A 17,165-nucleotide genomic window follows, 5' to 3' on the forward strand; every position below is an offset into this window, starting at 1 on the left:
ATGAAAGTAGAAAGGGGATATTTAAAGGGAGGAAGGAGAGGGAAGTGGGAACAAAAGAGGGTAATGAAGGAAAAATAGACATATTTGCATGTTCCCATATGTCAAATTTGGATTTTCTATCAATCCACCAATCACTCTATGACAGGAAAATAGAAAGGGTATTATCTTGGGAAGGACAGACAAGAGAGTAATGGGGGTTGAATATGAGCAAAATACAATTATATGTATGAAAAATCATAACGAAACTATTTTGTGAAGTAATTTCTTTAAAAAGAATTGGTATTGGCACAGGAAGTAAGCAGTAGAGAGAAGCTACACACTGCAGATATATGGATGCTATATTCACTAGAAATTGTCATTCTTCGAGACCAAGTTTGATTTACGCAGTCGATGGAATTGGCTAAGTGTCTGGAAAATGGAAAGACAAAATCGCTAGGAAGGACAACTGGAAGCCCCCAGAAGTCCTGTGCAAAGATGTGAGACAGTGGCATAGTATTCTACAATGAGTATGCACGTGTAGCGCCCTCTTCCTGTGAGGTAGTATAACTGCACCTATGTTATGTGCATTGTGGACTGTCAGCCGCACTTTAGGAAAGTGAGGCCGTAGGTCTAGCATGAAACACATACATTATTCCCAACGTTGCACGCTAAGCAGCCTAGGAACACAGCGATGCCAGGAATCACACAGGAAAGTGTATACTTTTTTCTTGCTCTTATGGTAACAGGTTTCTATTTCATAGACAGTTCTGATTGTCACCTCAAAAAGAGCAGAGGCAGCTTTGTTTGGAGAGTGCTGCGCGCACAGCAGGCAAGTTAGAAACTCAGGCTTCAGAATCAGCAACGAGCGGCGTGACCACATGAACTTTTCTTTGCGAATTCAAGTTGCATGAAGAATGGATTACTTAGTCCTGTAAAAGGCACGAAAATGCCCTAAAAACTTAGCAGTTAAGCACTTGCCTGTGAAGCCTAAGGAGGCTCTCTTCCCCAGTACCCACGTAAGTCAGATACGCACAAGGTGGCGCAAGCATCTGGAGTTTGTTTTCAGTGGCTGGAGGTCCTGATGTGCTCATTCTCTCTCTCTCTCTCTCTGCCTCTTTCTCTCTGTCTGTCACTCTCAAATAAATAAATAAAAATAAACAAAAATTTAAAAAATGCCTTAAAAGGAAATTGTGCTTAGGATGTCACTTTTCTTAATATAATAATGTTATTTAAAAGATAAAGTAGTAAAATGTTATGTTTTTCCTTTTCAGTGTAGAGAGGCCGCAAAGCATACTCTGCTGATTTTTCCATTATAATCTTTTGGCACAGTGGAAAATATTCTGGTTTAAGCCAGTTATCCTAGAGTTTTGGGTTTTGCAAGCTTTGGTGCTATAGCTTGAAGTCTAAATATCCAGTTGAATTTTTTTCATTGACACTTAGTTAATACCAACAAGATATTTAACAGAACCAAATAAAGCTAGGAAAATAATGAAAGATACAAACTGATATTTTTCATAAATCACTGTTTCTTTAAATCTTTTTTTCCCTTGGTATTTTTGTCACTTTCTTGAAACATCCAAATTTTCCTAGAAAATGGAGAGGAAAGCACTTACCCTTTAGTTAAAAAATATGTGTATAATATGTATGTGTATACATCTAGATGTAGAATGTCTATCTTAAAGGAAACATGAATTATGTTAAAATAGGAATCACTGTAATAAAAAAGTGAGCAACTATCTTACTCTGGGCTGGGCTTTCCATGACCTTACATAGATACCAACTTACTTTTTCAATTAAGATATATATACATATTTTTTTTGCGGGGGGGAGGAGTTCCTGTAAAGGAAAACAACTACTTTTGAGAGAAGAAAAACAAGATAGATCTTGATAGAGCTGGAGTGCCAGGCTGACCTCCACACAGAGCATGAGCTTCTCCATTTTGCCAGGGGAGTTTCCTGCTGGAAGTCACAGAATTTCCTGGTGCCCTACAAATCCTCTAAAGTGAGATCTGAATTCTGACTAGTGCTTCTGGGATAGGCAGAAGAAACTACTCAGAAACTCTTCTTTCACCCATGTTTTTCCAAAGTCATTTTATGGGCGCAGATACCATACTCAAATTATTCTTTGTGAACCCACATTGGTGATTTCATTAACTGAAAATTTCTTCTTCCCTGTGCTTCCATATATGCCTCTATCCTGATATATTTTTTTATCTGGAGATTATTTTCCTCATAATGATCATTCATTTAGCTGCTCTCTAGATAAGTTCTGCATTGTCCCAGAGGTAGGGGATGCTCAAGTGAGAAGGAAGGGGCTCCTGCCATATATTTGTAATTTACTGAAGAGAAGGTCAGAAAACAGCATTTACAACACATTTTAAAATACAACATTTTTAGCTTACTCCCTTTGTCATTAATATTATTTATTTATCCTTAGCCTATCACAGTACCTAGCTCCTCACATATTAGTTAAATTAATTAATACAAAAAGGAAAAGAAACTTTCTAGTCTACTATGGTAGAATAATGACAAAGTGGTTATGGAAAGTCATGATGACTAACATAAAAAACAAACTTTGTGGTGTGTGTTTGTGTGTGTGATGCATGTGCATGTCTATGCGTGTGAATGTGGGGCTATACCACAATCAGAGAACATCCTTGGGTATCAGTTCTGTCCTTCTTCCTTGTTTGAGACAACCTCTCTTGTTTACCACTTCATATGCCAGGCTAGCTTTTGAGAATTTTCCTGTCTCCATCTTCCATCTCACCTTAGGAGCATGGGATTATAGATGTGCACTACCACATCTGAATTTCTGTGAGCTCTGGGGATCCAAATTCAGGTCCTCATGCTTGTGCCGAAAATGACTTACCCCTTGGTCCTTCTCCTCAGCCCCTACAGTTATTGACTTTATGGCCTATAATATTAGGTAATGCTCTTAAATAATGTCATAAATTCAGAAATCATCACATATATGTATACTTGTGTTTTAGGGGTAGTGAAAACATTAACCTATGTACAAGCAGAAGCTATTTGTTTCTGGAAAGTCTCAAAACTTCCTTCAATATTACCAGAGAACTTGGGTAAAACACTCCTTATGATACCCATCAAGGTTAGCTCATTAGGACCCTCTACAGCATGGTGGGGGGGGGGGAGCCAGTGAAATCAGTGTGTCTCCATAAGTCTTTTGAAATTCTATCTCCTACTCATTCAAATTATGTCTACAAAAGATAAGTGATATAAAGGCTGTTCAATTTATCTACTAGTATGAGAGTTCTTTGGGAAGTGATTCCATTTTAGCAGCATTTGGAAAACCTGAACAAAAGAATTTTCACCAGAAAAAAATATAGTTACTAGAGCAGAAGCAGAACATTCCATGGATATCATGAATTTAGGATGTGCTAGGAAAGAGAAAAATCACCAAGAAAAGTAAACACTGTTTTCAATGCCTAGGTGTAGCCCTAGAAATAACAGAAGAATAAAGAACATTTGGTTTTATATAACTCTTCTATCCAAATGTGTCTCAAATGTGAACAATACATTTTGTCGGCACATGTGAAATGGCTATGTACCCAGTAGTACTTCTGCATTAAATATCAGAATCCCTTTTAAAATTCAAAAGACAGAAAGGTTTCGGTGGAACCCCAGGATAATTTCACACTCTGGCATTTGAAAGAGTGCTATGAGTTCTTTCGTGACGTCTGGAGCTAAGCATTGGGAATGGCTGCTCAGAAGGATCTGCAAGGTATTTATGACATGTCACATAGAGAGGACCAAACCAGAATTTTGTATTCTCTCTGAATAAGATTATAATATGATTGATAGTTCTGTGTAGTTGTTATAAAACAGAGTCTAGCCAGAAGTGATGGTTCACACCTTTATTTCTAACACCTGGGAGGCAGAGGTACATGTATTGCTGTGAGTTCGAGACCATCCTGAGACTACATAGTGAATTTCAGGTTATCCTGGGACAGAGAGAGGCCATACCTCAAAAAACAAACAAACAAATGAAAAACCAAACTCCAATGTGTTAATATAAAATAAGTTCAATTATTTCTTTCACATACATACACTCTGTGAAATTTGTCTAAGTATCACTAACTGGAAAGGTTATAAGTGTGAGCATAATCCTCATATTCTGCAAAAAACAGGTTGAGTTACAGATTAATTTTTATATATAAAACATAAGACAGGGCTGAAAAGCTTAGGTTTGATTTTCCAGTACCCACTTAAAGCCAGATGTGCAAAGTGGTGCATGCTAATGGTACTCATTCCCAGTGGCATGAGGACCTGGTATGCCCATTCTCTCTGTCTGCTTGTAAATAAATAAATATATTTTAAACACATAATACATAAAGTATGAATACAATGGTATTTAAATAAATCCCTAAAATAGTTATCTTTTTTGCGACCTAATCTGTTGTGAAGCTGTATGACCTGAGAAGCTTTTCTCCTCTCTCTGCTGCATCCACTCCTACCCTAGAACAATCTAATAACAATATAATAACATTGCAAGCACACAGTGAATGCTGAGTATCTCTTAGTTATTATTATGAGTATTATATTATGGTTGTCTGTGGTTGTTTGGTTGTGAAAAGTCCTTATGGGCTCCTATGATTGAACACTTAGTTCCAGCTGTTTGCTTTATTTTGGGAGGTTGCAGATCCTTGGGAGGTTGAGGCCTAGCTGGGGAATGTGAATCACTAGTGGCAGACCTTGATGTCACAGCCAACCTCACTTCTGGCTGGTGATCACTCTGGCTTCTGGTCAGTCCCACCTAACAAACTACTGTACTTCAAGCCCCTACCACTACAGACAAAGTAGTCCCAGCCACTACTATGGACTCTATCCCCTTATAACAGGAGCCAAAATAAACTGCTCCTCCCATGAGTTGTTTCTCTCAGGTTATTTAAGTAACTAATTTTGCACGATAATTAACAAATTAACATTAAAATACAGTTTGGCCCCCGCAAATGAGAAAATAGCTGTTCCCTTTATTATGTCACTATCTTACTATGATTTTTGACTGAATGAATATGCTTAAAATGACATTTGCTAAAAAGACATCCACTACCACATAATCTTCTTTATGAAAAAAAAAAACAGAGAAACCTGTCCTCAGAGGAAAGATGCCACTGAATTAAAAGCTCAGACTAAATCAGGACAGAAGGCATCATTAGTGTTTTCCGTGGAAGTAGGAAGAAAGGAGAGGTGTATACTGAAGTTCTTAAAAATACACTCATTTCTCATATGTAGATCCTAGTGACAAATGTTTCTAGTTTTATGTAAATTGATATAAAACTCAGCAGCAGAGGCCAGTAAGCTAGAAAGGGGACATAAAAAAGTTAGAGAGGAAGGGAAAGGGTGGGATTTAAGAGGATGGTATCGTATATATGTAAACAGAAGAACAGATTGCTGAGGGTTCTGCCTAAGTGAGGTCAGGAAGTAAAGGAAGGGTGGGGGGAGGGTTAATCAAAATCTAAGAGGGAAAAAAATCTAAGAGGGTATAATTAAGTCATATGAAAACCTACTGTTTTTGGACAATGGCACACCCAGAAGCCATAGATGGTTACTAGAAAATTTTCAGTGCCAGGGATGGGATACCTTCCAGTGAGTTGTTGGCCAGTGAGGGCTCTGATGTCCCCAATACATTCAGGCCATTGCTAAGGTTCTTGGTTTCCCACCAGAAATAAGACAGTAAGACTCTATTGATGAAGACCCCACATAATTGGGCTGCAAGGTCACTGAGAAATCCTGCTGAAGCTGAGCTGAAAACTTCCTCCCTTTAGACCAGCTGACAGAAAGCTGTAAAAAGCTATGCTACATGTAGCTTCATGGCAGAGAGAGAGAAATCACCAGTATAGATAAACAACAGTGGATATTCCAAACTTTATGTCTGGTCAAGCAGGCCAAATGAGCCAACAGGTGTAATAGTGGCATGTTTGTTATGGGGGAAACCAACTGTTCTTGACTAGGACTAGAGTCCCACTGCATGGGAAGGAATACATGCCTGGTATTGAAAACCTATGATGGGGGTGCAGGAGTTATGATCCCTAGGGGTATAACCCTTGCTGATGTCTGGTTAAGTGCATAAATTATGCTCATCAAACTGCCCAGTAAGCACTTCTGTTAATGTTCATACCCATATGTTAATGCTACTCTCACTTTTGGTTACCGAAGCTTCTCTTTTCAGATAGTGGTCAACTTGAGATGACTCAGAAGGCATCATAGTGGTGAGAAGAAGGGGTAGAGGAGTGCTCAGCACTGAAATATGTCTGTCATAATTTCCAGGGCTCAGGTTTCATTGTGGAAGAGGTGGCAGAAAGAATGTAAGAGCCAAAGGAAGGGTAGGATTCCTTACAATGTGCTCCTCCAGACACAAAATGACATGGATATCCATGACCTCACAGTGCCTTACACTATGTGCACAAGACCATCATAATAGTAGGAAAAGATGACGGCATCAAAATAAAAGAGAGACTGATCGAGAGGGAGTGGGGGTATTCTAAGGTGTTGTTTCAAAGGGAATTACCATGGTTTATTGTCTGTAATTATGAAAGTTGCCAATACAAAAAAATACACTCACCTGCACTAGAAGCCTTGAATACCTGGTACACAGGAAATGAATTCATGTAACTATTACTTGCTAGTTTGGTAATTTGCTGGGGATTAGGGAGAAATTAATTCTAGAAAGAGAATTAAAGGAAATGCTTCTATCAAGATATAAGAAAGCCACACTTGTGATTTTCTTTGTCTTTATTCATGTGTTGGGTATAGTCTCTGGGACTATTCATACCAAGGTGAACATGCCATAGTCCATAAAATAGCTAGTAGGATGCAGTCATGTGAACAGTGAGACATGTACTAAAGAGAGGAGTAGCATCTTGTGCAAGAAACAGTTGGACCTGGGAAAGAATGATCAACTTAATCATGAAAGGCAGAGGGCCCATGGAATATCAGTCATTAACCACACTCTCACAAAGGCATTATAGACATTTAAGTATTACTTTCATCTTTCTGCCACAGTGACTTTCTTTTGCACTACTGTCTCCTAAAAAATAATAGAGATCACATTAAAAGGATTTTTCACCACTGAGATATGGATGAGAAGTGGCTGAAAAATCTACAATTTTGTTGGTCAGTTTGAAGGGTAGTGTAGCTGGTGGATGGGTCTTGGCAGTAGGAAAATGAAACTCAGTCCACACATCTCACCATGAACAAAAATTAAGTCCAAATGGACCAAAGACATCAATATAAGACTAGAAACTCATCTGCTACTGGAAGAAAAAATAGGAGGAACTTTTCATGATATAGGAATGGGAAAGACTTCCTGAACAAAACCCCAGTAGCTCAAGAACTTAAACAGTCACTCAACTATTAGGATCTCATGAAGCTGAAAAGTTTCTTCACAGGCAAACATACAGTAAGCAAAGCCAATAGATTACCCACAGAATGGGGGGGGGGATCTGCTGGTTATACAATTGACAGAGGCCTAATTTCTAGAATCAACAAAGAATTCAAAAACTTAAACAAAAAAAGCCAAACAGCCCTCTCACAAAATGGGGCAAAGAACTGGATAGGGAGTTCTCATAGTAAGATACACAAATGGCAAACACACACTTAAGAAAATGTTCATCATTCCTAATTATCAGGGAAATGCAAATTAAAATAACCATGAGATTCCACCTTACCCCAGTAAGGATAACAACCATTAAAAACAAATCAAATGTAAACAAATAGTAAGGATGTGGAGAAATAGGAACCCTCATCCAGTGTTGGTAGAAATGTAAGATGATACAACCACTATGGAAAGTAACATGGAGACTCCTAAAAAGGTTGACTATAGAGTTGCCAATGGACCCAGTTATTCCCTTACTGAGCATTTACCATAAAAGCCCCATGCCTCAGTTCAGGCAGGTTTGCGCAACCATGTTTATAGCTGCTCAATTCATAATAGCTAAGACCTGGAATCAACCCTGTTCTCCATCATTACATGAATGGATAGCCAAGATGTGGTATATCTACATGATGGAGTTCTACACAGCAGTAGGGAAAAATGACACAATGAAATTTGAAGAAAAATGTTTGAACCTGGAACAGATCATTCTCAGCAAACTCAACCAATCACAGAAAGATAATCTTTGCATGGTCTCACTCATCTGTGGCTCCTAACCTGAATCTGTCTGAGATGATGACATATCTAACTGGTATTTCTGTCCAAACTCCATCAGTTTGTGTGTCACACATTTCACAAACCACAGCTTCTTTATTGTCATTCTGGTCTTCTTTCTATATTTATGGAGTGAGAATAAGTTATTCTTTAACTGAGATCCCATATGAATCTTTAAGCAATATTTCAGGACTTAGTGGGAAACGAAACAGTTGATATTTTCTATCAGTTATATTTGATTATAATTTAGAACTGAAATATCCTCCAAAATCCATATCCTGAAGGCTTAGATACCAGCCTGTCTGCTGTACCAAGTGGTGGTACCATATTTTAGAAGGTTGGGCCCAGTGGAAAAAAGTTCGGTCATTAGGGGGTGAGCACTTAAAGGTGATGCTTGGTTTCTCTCTCTCTCTCCATATATATATATATATATATATATATATATATATATATATATATATATATATATATACACACATATATCTTTCCCTCTCTCTCCCACTCCTTTCCTTTATGTCCTTCCCAGCTACCATGAGGTGAGCTGTAACATACTACATTATGTATAGGCCCAAAAGCAATAGAGTCAAACATGACTAAAATATGCCACCAGTAATGTGGAACTCTAGCTCTGTCTCTTTTCCCCTTCCACTAAGAGAACTATTGCAGTCAGGTTCACATTGCTGGCAGAAAAAGCACCCATAGCAGCTTGTGGAGAAAAAAATGGGGTTTATTTTGGCTTACAAACTCGAGGGGATGCTCCATGATGGCAGGGGAAAATAATGGCATGTGCAGAGGGTGGACATCACCTCCTAACCAACATCAGATGGACAATAGCAACAGGAGAGTGTGCCAAACACTGGCAAATGGAAACTGGCTATAACACCCATAAGCCAACCCCCAACAACTCACTGCCTTCAAGAGGCATTAATTCCCAAATATCCATCAGCTGGGAACCTAGCATTCCTAACACCTATGTTTAAGGGTCAAACCACTACAACAACCATGGTCAGACCTGAGCAAGACCACCTCACTATGGAGTCTGCAGAGACAGAGTGAGGAATCTCCACAGCTGAATTTAAGTATTTTTCATCTTGAGAATTATGATATAAACGTGGTCATGAACAAAATAATGCATGCTGGTCAAACTGAGCAGGGATAACTCTGTTACCATGCGAGGTTGCAGAGTGGAGCTGGTGACATTAGTGAGTAGTATAATGACATTACGTTGGCCTGGGACATCTCCATTGCCAGGGTACACGTTTCTAAGTGTTGGCTAGACAAGAAGACCAAGTGAAATATTTAGTCTTAAAAATGAAGTTATTGCTGGGCGTGGTGGCACATGCCTTTAATCAGCACTCGGGAGGCAGAAGTAGGAGGATTGCCGTGAGTTTGAGGCCACCTTGAGACTACATAGTGAATTCCAGGTCAGCCTGAGCTAACCTCAAAAAACAACAAAAAAAGTGAGATGTCAAAAGGTCATGTTTGCAGTTTACCTTTTTAATATTCAACACAAGTGTTTAAAGAAGAGTTGCCAGGCTTGCTCAGTGGTTAAAGGTGCTTGCTTGCAAAGCCTGATGGCCTGTGTTCAATTTCCCAATAACCACGGACAGTAGGTGCATCTGGAGTTTGTTTGCAGTGGTAAGGCTCTAGTAATCCATATTTACTCTATCTTTCTCTCTGTGTCTATCTATCTATCTATCTATCTATCTATCTATCTATCTATCTATCTATCTATCTATCTATCTATCAATCAATCATCTATCTATCTATCTCTATCATCTATCTATCTATCTATGTATCTATCTATCATCTATCTGTCTATCTATCTCTATCATCTACCTATCTATCTATTTATCATCTATCTATCTATCTATCTATCTATCTATCTATCTATCTATCTATCTATCTAATGTCTCTATCATCTATCATCATCTATCCATATATCATTTATCTATCTATCATCTATTTATGTATTATCTTTCTCTCTTTCTTTCAAATAAATTAAAAAAATTTAAAAAGAATAAAAGGAGAGCTATTGATGTTATATCCAGACTAGAGGCTGTGGCAACAGCCCATTGGAAATCTTAGACTGATCATATAATTCAAGATGTTTTCATGTTGCATGTGGCTGTCAAGTTCACCTCAGAAAAGGAAGCCTTAGTAGAATACGTAGGTCCCCACATGGTCACTACCATGCAGTGAGACACTGGGTAAGTGACAGCATCCTTGTGCTTTATTTCCTTCATCTGCAAAATGAAAGATTTGGGTGGGCAGTCTTTCAAGTCTCAGCCAGCTTTGAGACTCTGGCATTTTTTGAGGGGAAGGTACAGGATGATGAGACATGAGATTAGCCATGGTCTGTGGACAGCCCTGCATTGTTTCACAATGGTACAAAACTGATTAGTCTGTGTAACGAAAGCCATGCTTTTCTAGGCTACTCAAGAAACCCTTTTAATTTCTTTCCTGTCTGTTCCAGGGTCTTCTTATAATACCTCAGAAACCACTGTCACAGACAATTTGCAAAGAGACTTAAAAGCATCCTCCTCATTCATGCTTCATTAGCTTGCCCCATATACAAGCCATTGCCACATTTCTGGACCTCCATAGCAGCTAAATGTGTGATATGATGATCTGGATGGAGGTTAGCTCAAAACCACAACTGTCCTTCTGTTTCAATGTGCTATTTTGCTCTTCACTATTTATTTTTCTTTTAAAAAATATTTTATTTATTTATTTGAGAGAGAGAAAGAGAGAGAGAGAGAGAGAGAGAGAGAGAGAGAGAGAGAATGAATGAATGGGTGCATCAGGGCCTCCAACCACTGCAAATGAACTCCAGAGGCATGCACCCCTTATGCATCTAGCTTACATAGGTCCTGGGGAATCATACCAAGGTTTGCAGGCAAACACCTTAACTGTTATCTCATTTCCCCAGCCCCAGTGTTTCTTTTGTGTTGCTTTTGTTCACTGATAATGTTTACACATGTATATGATATATTTTTATAATAGTCCTAACCATCTGCTGAACCTCTTCATTTTCCCAACTCGTCATACTGCTACTTCACTTTCTTTTATTTTGTGTGTGTAGGTGTGACCACTGAATTTAATGAGAATTGCCTGCATTGGTAAGAAATTAGTTTCCAGATCTTGTGTGTCCTACTGGTGGCTATACCACTAACAAAATACACACTCTGTGTGTATTCTCTAATCTTTCTGTAGTCTTTAAAATTTATATCTGTCCCAAGGAGACTTTGTATGTACAGCTGCTGATGAAGAAAAGAAGAGGCAGTGACTCTAGGATATTATTTGGAAAAACAACCAAGAAAAGTTCAAAAGAACGTGGAAAGCCAAAAGGAAGGGGATCTTACAGGTCAAAGGCTGCCAGCAGGAAGTTCAACAAAAGACTGATGGACTGTTCCACATGGATTTGGTGAGTGGTGGGCATCCGTTTGTTGAGCTGATAAAAAATAGTGGAGAGAACAGCTTCCAAGCGGGCCACGTTGAGTTCTGTGTTTGGGTCCAGGTTGTTCAGAGCATTTTCCCGCAATGCTTCTATGACATTCCAAATGTCCACCAGGTGCACTGCAATGGAAGCAGAAGGACCATATCAGCCCAAGGTACTTCACACAGACATCTGCAGTTAATTTTCTTGGTTTCTCTCATATGTTCAGTTGCTATGGGGATAGATAAGTAAAAGTCCATCGCAGGGCTGGGTGAACCATGTACAATGTTAGAAAAGGTAGTTCTCACTAGTCTTTACAGTGACCCTTGAAATATACCTCTTAGGGTCTCAGTAGATGGCTAAATGGTAAAAGTGCTTGTTTCATAAGCTCAATGACCAGCGTTCAGATGCCCCAAATCTACATAAAGCCAGATACAAGTAGTACATGTGTCTGTCATACCAATGAGTCTACTTCAATGGAAGGTAGCAGAGAGAGGAAAATCCTGAAACTCTCAGGTCAAGGAGGCTGATTCTCATAGAGGCAAACCACAAGACAGATCCTGGTCAAATAAGGAAGAAGACAAGGATGGACATCCAGCAGTTGTCCTCCTACCTTCATGTGCATGTGGTAATAAATACATATGCACCATACATATGCTTGCATATATATATACATATAGCATACTTACACATACAAATGCACACTCATACACAAGAAATACAGTTATTATCTCTACGTTACATGCAAGAAAAGTTAGCCTCAGGGGAGTTAGCTGATAATGGCACAAGGATATTCAAAAGCAAAAATGACAGTTAAAATTCTAGTCCATCTGGTTTCCAGCATTTTCCCACTGTATATGCTGATGGAAAAACCAGAACTTAAGTTCTAAGTGTCTGAAAGATTTTTAAAATTGCTTCTAATTATTTAAAATATTTTCATTTACCTATGTATTTTCAGCAACAGACAGTTGGAAATAAGAGAAAAAGAAATGTTAGAGGAGGCAAGAAGGAAAGGGAGAAAGGACAGCATGAAGTCAAAGGCACTTAACCATCCAAGTAAAAAAACTAGCAATTTCTTGGCTATATAATTTACTAGCCCATCTCATTTGCAACTTCATTATTTTCCAATAGAATAGTCAAAAATTATGTTTCTGCTTGTCCTTTGTTTGTCCTAAGATTGTTATTACATTCCAGAAACTATTACTACCCCAGTAAAATGAATATAGCCCTAATCCCCACAGTGTCCTAATCCACTCCTGTGTAAGCTGGCAGCCTTGGATCTGCTTGCTTTCTGTCATAACATTCTAGAAGTCTAAATATTTCTAAATATATGGAACCCTGTACTATGCACTCTTTATTTAATCTGGATACCCTCACTTAGTGTCACTATTGTGAGATTAATCTATATTGTTGAGTATATCAATAGTTTACTCCTTATTGATGAATAGTATTCCTCTATATGGTGATATCACAATTTGGTCACCAACTCACCTGTTGATGAGCATCTGACCTGATCCAGTTTTGATTATTATGAATAAAGTTATTATGAATAATTATATTGCCTTTTCATAGACATATGTTTCTGCTTTCTTGGTAAATATTTAGAATGAAGAGACCAGGTTGAACAGTAGACTGATGTTTAATTTTTAAAGAAACTTCCAATGTGTTTTAGAAAGTCATTATGCTATCACAGGTATGTGTGAATTCCAGTTCCTTCATAATTTCACCATGCTTTAAATTCACTTTTCTTTACATTTTTGAATCTGAAAATAAATAGTTTGTCTTTTCTCAATTAAAAGTATCCAGATGCTTTAGTTCCCAAGAAATGTGCCTATTCTATATGCTGCTTACCCACTAACAACTGTGGGTATCTCTTCTGTCCTTCTGACACTATTTCAATAGCAGACCTAGGCTGGGTGTGGGGGTGTACACCTTTAATCCCAGCACTTGGGAGGCAGAAGTAGGACTGCCATGACTTTGAGGCCACCCTGAGATTACATAGTGAATTCTAGGTCAGCAGGGGTTATAGCAAGATCCTACCTCAAATGAAGGAAAGCAAACCTAACTCCTGTTTAGCTCCTCTGATGGGAACCTGAATTTGTAAATTTGAACCATGGGATTCTGTGTTTGCTTGCACCTGTTAGTTCTTTCTCTATGAACACATTTTGTGATTTTTGTTGGTCCTTATATACAGGAATTTTATCATCACCTGAACACAAAACAGTATCTTTTGAAGACATACTCCTTGGTTCCAGGTCAAGTTCACCTGCAGTTCCTAGACTTTGAGGTACTGGAAGAGTTTGTGCACATCTTATTCCCAAAATGGGAATAAAGAAAAACAAAACCTAAGGCTGACTTTGATAGCTGACTTTGTAAGAGGTAAATAAATTCTGCAGGTCTCTAAGCCAACAAAATAGGACATATTTAACTTTAATTTAAGTCCTTCACTAGAATGCTTGCTGTTGCTTTCAATAATTTCTTATAATAATGTATTTTGTGTTATGAGGATGAAGTACTTATGATTAATTTCAAGCAGCATTGGACTTGTAATTCCAAGGTGCATGTAATCCATCTGTGATGGTTTGAATGTTTATATATGTCGCCCATAGCCTCCGGTATTGTTTTTATTAAGGTTAAACTTCATGCTTAAGTCTCTAGCAGCCTGCTGGAGGATGCACATCACTGGGGCACATCTGATTCCAGCCCAAAGGTGTGGAGAGGAAGAGCGAGCTCTGGCAATGCTTGTGCCTGGTGGTGGTTGCTTTTTCTCTCTCTGCTTGAATGTATGGAAGTAAGCAGCTTCTTCTGCCATTGATGGATTTCTCCTGGATTTGTAAACTGAAATAAATCCATTTCTCTCATAAACTTTGTCTGTTTGGAAGTTTGTCCCAGCAACATAGAGATGACTGCAATAGAATCTGGAACTAGAGAGGTGGGCTGCTACTGCAGTTGAATTTTACCACATGGAGTTTGGCTTTTTGGAACTTGTGTGCTGGAAGAATATTGACAGACTTGGTACCTGGGATAGCAGAAGCCTTAGAGAGTAGTAAACCAAGTTTTATGTAATGTTCTGGTGACAGTGTGAAAATGCTAAATGCACAGAGAAGAGTGTTGGCATATGAACTTCCAAAGGTAAAGAAAGACAACAGAGAACTTTGTTGTAACTGGGCTACTGGCATAAAGTCTGGCTGCACTCTACTGCCCAAGCCCAGAGACTTTGATCATGGTTGTAGTTAAAAGTAATAGAGTCACTGGGCATGGTGGTGCACACCTTTAATCCCAGCACTCTGGGAGGCAGAGGTAGGAGTATCGCCATGAGTTTGAGGCCACCCTGAGACTACATAGTGAATTCCAGGTCAGCCTGAGCTAAAAAACCAAAAGGAAAAAAAAAAAAAAGGTAATAGACTGGTAAGCTTGGTGGAAGATACAGAACTGAAAGATGTACAATTTAAAGTTAGAAAAATTCAAACAACTTTAAAGTGACTGGCACAGAGACTAATTTTAGGTTGCCAAGTTGCTAAAGCTGTTATTGTTAGACAGATTACCACCATTAAGCATGGGCTAAATGCTTTATATTGAAACAATGACAAAGATGCCTAAGGGTGATGCCCACTTAGGAAAGGCTGAATGGTAGAAATGCAAACTCTTTTTTAAAAAATATTTTATTTTATTTTTAATTATTTGAGGCAGACAGAGATGGGGTGGGGGAGAGAATGGGTGCCTCAGGGCCTCCAGCCACTGCAAACAAACTCCAGATGCATGTTCCACCTTGTGTATCTAGCTTACGAGGGTCTTGGGGAATTGAAGTTGAGTCCTTTTGCTTTCCAGGCAAGCGCCTGAACCAATAAGCTGTCCCTCCATTCCAGAAACTCTTCTGAAGGTTCAAAGTCAAGATTTATTTCCATCTTGGATTAAAAAAATGGCTGCTGTTACACATCTGGTATTGGTTTTGGTAGCATGAAAAATGCATGGAAGCAGGTCATACTGTGTGCATGGTTCCAGGAGCTGCTGCTGAGATGCAGCATGTGAGGCAGGGTGATGTCCCTGTGTGCCGCTAGTGAGGGCATTGACTGAAATTGAGTAGATGCTACTGCTGAGACCCAGCAAGAGAAGCAGGATGATATTCCTGTATTGCAATTCAGAAAGGTCATTTGTAAGATGGACATTGGTTTTCAGTGGAAACCCCAATAAATTTTGGATATATCAGGACTGTGGAACAGCTACAGCGGAACACAGGTGACTATTAACAGAAGATTGACCTGGTTACTCAGCTCGGTAGGAGGGTTGGAAATTAAAAATCCAGAAACTGTCATCACTGGTTATGAATGTTAGACTTTAACTGTAGATGTTTGAGACTACCTGATGGCTATTGATTTTGCATTGGTCTAGTCTCTTTTTGTTATGCCTTTTCCCAGTGGAAATGTTTACTCTGAGACATTATGTGTGGGAAGTATGTAATTTGTTTTGATTTTACAGGAATCACAGTTAAGAAAAAAGTTTTGAATTTCAGGTGAGACTTGGAACTTTAGAATAGTCTTAAAGTTGAAAAAGCCTATGGGGACCTTTGAAATTGGACTGAATGCAATTTACAATGTGAGATGGCCATGAGCCTATGGGGCCCAAGGCTGAATGTAGTGGTTTGAATGTGAATTCATGCCTTCCATACCTCCAGGTATTTTTTGATTTATGTTAAACATCTTGCTTAAGTCTCCAGCAGCCTGACAGAGGTGGCATGTCACTAGGGGCTGATCTGATTCCAGCCCAAAGGTGTGGAGACAAGAGTTTGATCTCTGGTGGTTGTCAGTTATTGCTGGATGGCTGCAGTTTTTTCTGTCTGTGCTTGGATTTATGGAAGTTAGCAACTTTTTCTGTCATTGATGGAATATCCACTGGATCTGTAAGCTTGAAATAAACCTGTTCCTCCCCTAAATTGTGTCTGGTTTGATATTTATCCCAGCAATATGGAACTGACTTGGAGTCTTTCTTTCTTTCTTCAGTGCTAACTTGAGAATGATATTGATTAAATGGGAGAGTGATGTACATGGAGTAGTTACCTTCTCATTGCTGGGACAAAACACCTGATCAAACAACTGATGGGTGGAAAGGAATTTTTTCAGCTTGCTGTCTCAAAGGGAAGTTTCATCATAGCAAGAAAAGCATGACATGCCTGGATAGGAAGCCATATCCCCACATCAGTGGGAAGGAAGTCATCTGAATGAGCTAGCTCTGGCAAGAAGGAATTGGCCTATAATACCCCAAAGACTATCTCTAGTAACTTACCTCCTCAAAAAAGTCTTCACTACCTTAAAGCTCCACAACCTTTCAAAATTGCTACCTGCTTGGGACATTTCATTCAAACCACCATGGTAGTGCATGATACTATGACTAAGTGAGCAATGTGATTCAGGTCAGAAAGAAAAAAAGAAGCCTTGATATATCTTGGCTTGGGACAGAAAAATATATATCACTTACCAACATAAATGCTAAAATATTTATTAGACTTGGGAAAATTCAAACTGCCTTTCCATTTAAAAATCTTGTCAAAGGGCTGGAGAGATGGCTTAGTGGTTAAGCGCTTGCC

The 17,165-nt window shown here is 38.8% G+C and overlaps 1 protein-coding gene across 26 annotated transcripts in view; it reads right to left on the reverse strand.

Annotated features, from left to right (window-relative positions):
* The window catches only part of Dtna (dystrobrevin alpha), a 425,345-nt gene that overhangs the window by 106,222 nt on the left and 301,958 nt on the right, over positions 1 to 17,165 (reverse strand). For all 26 annotated transcript variants that reach the window (XM_045134780.1, XM_045134782.1, XM_045134795.1 and 23 more), the window contains one exon: positions 11,511 to 11,724. In XM_045134780.1, coding sequence (XP_044990715.1) covers positions 11,511 to 11,724 — 214 coding nt within the window. The remainder of the gene's footprint in view (positions 1 to 11,510; positions 11,725 to 17,165) is intronic.

Source organism: Jaculus jaculus, chromosome 15 (assembly GCF_020740685.1).
Source record: "Jaculus jaculus isolate mJacJac1 chromosome 15, mJacJac1.mat.Y.cur, whole genome shotgun sequence".
In the NCBI taxonomy this organism is placed as follows: domain Eukaryota; kingdom Metazoa; phylum Chordata; class Mammalia; order Rodentia; family Dipodidae; genus Jaculus; species Jaculus jaculus.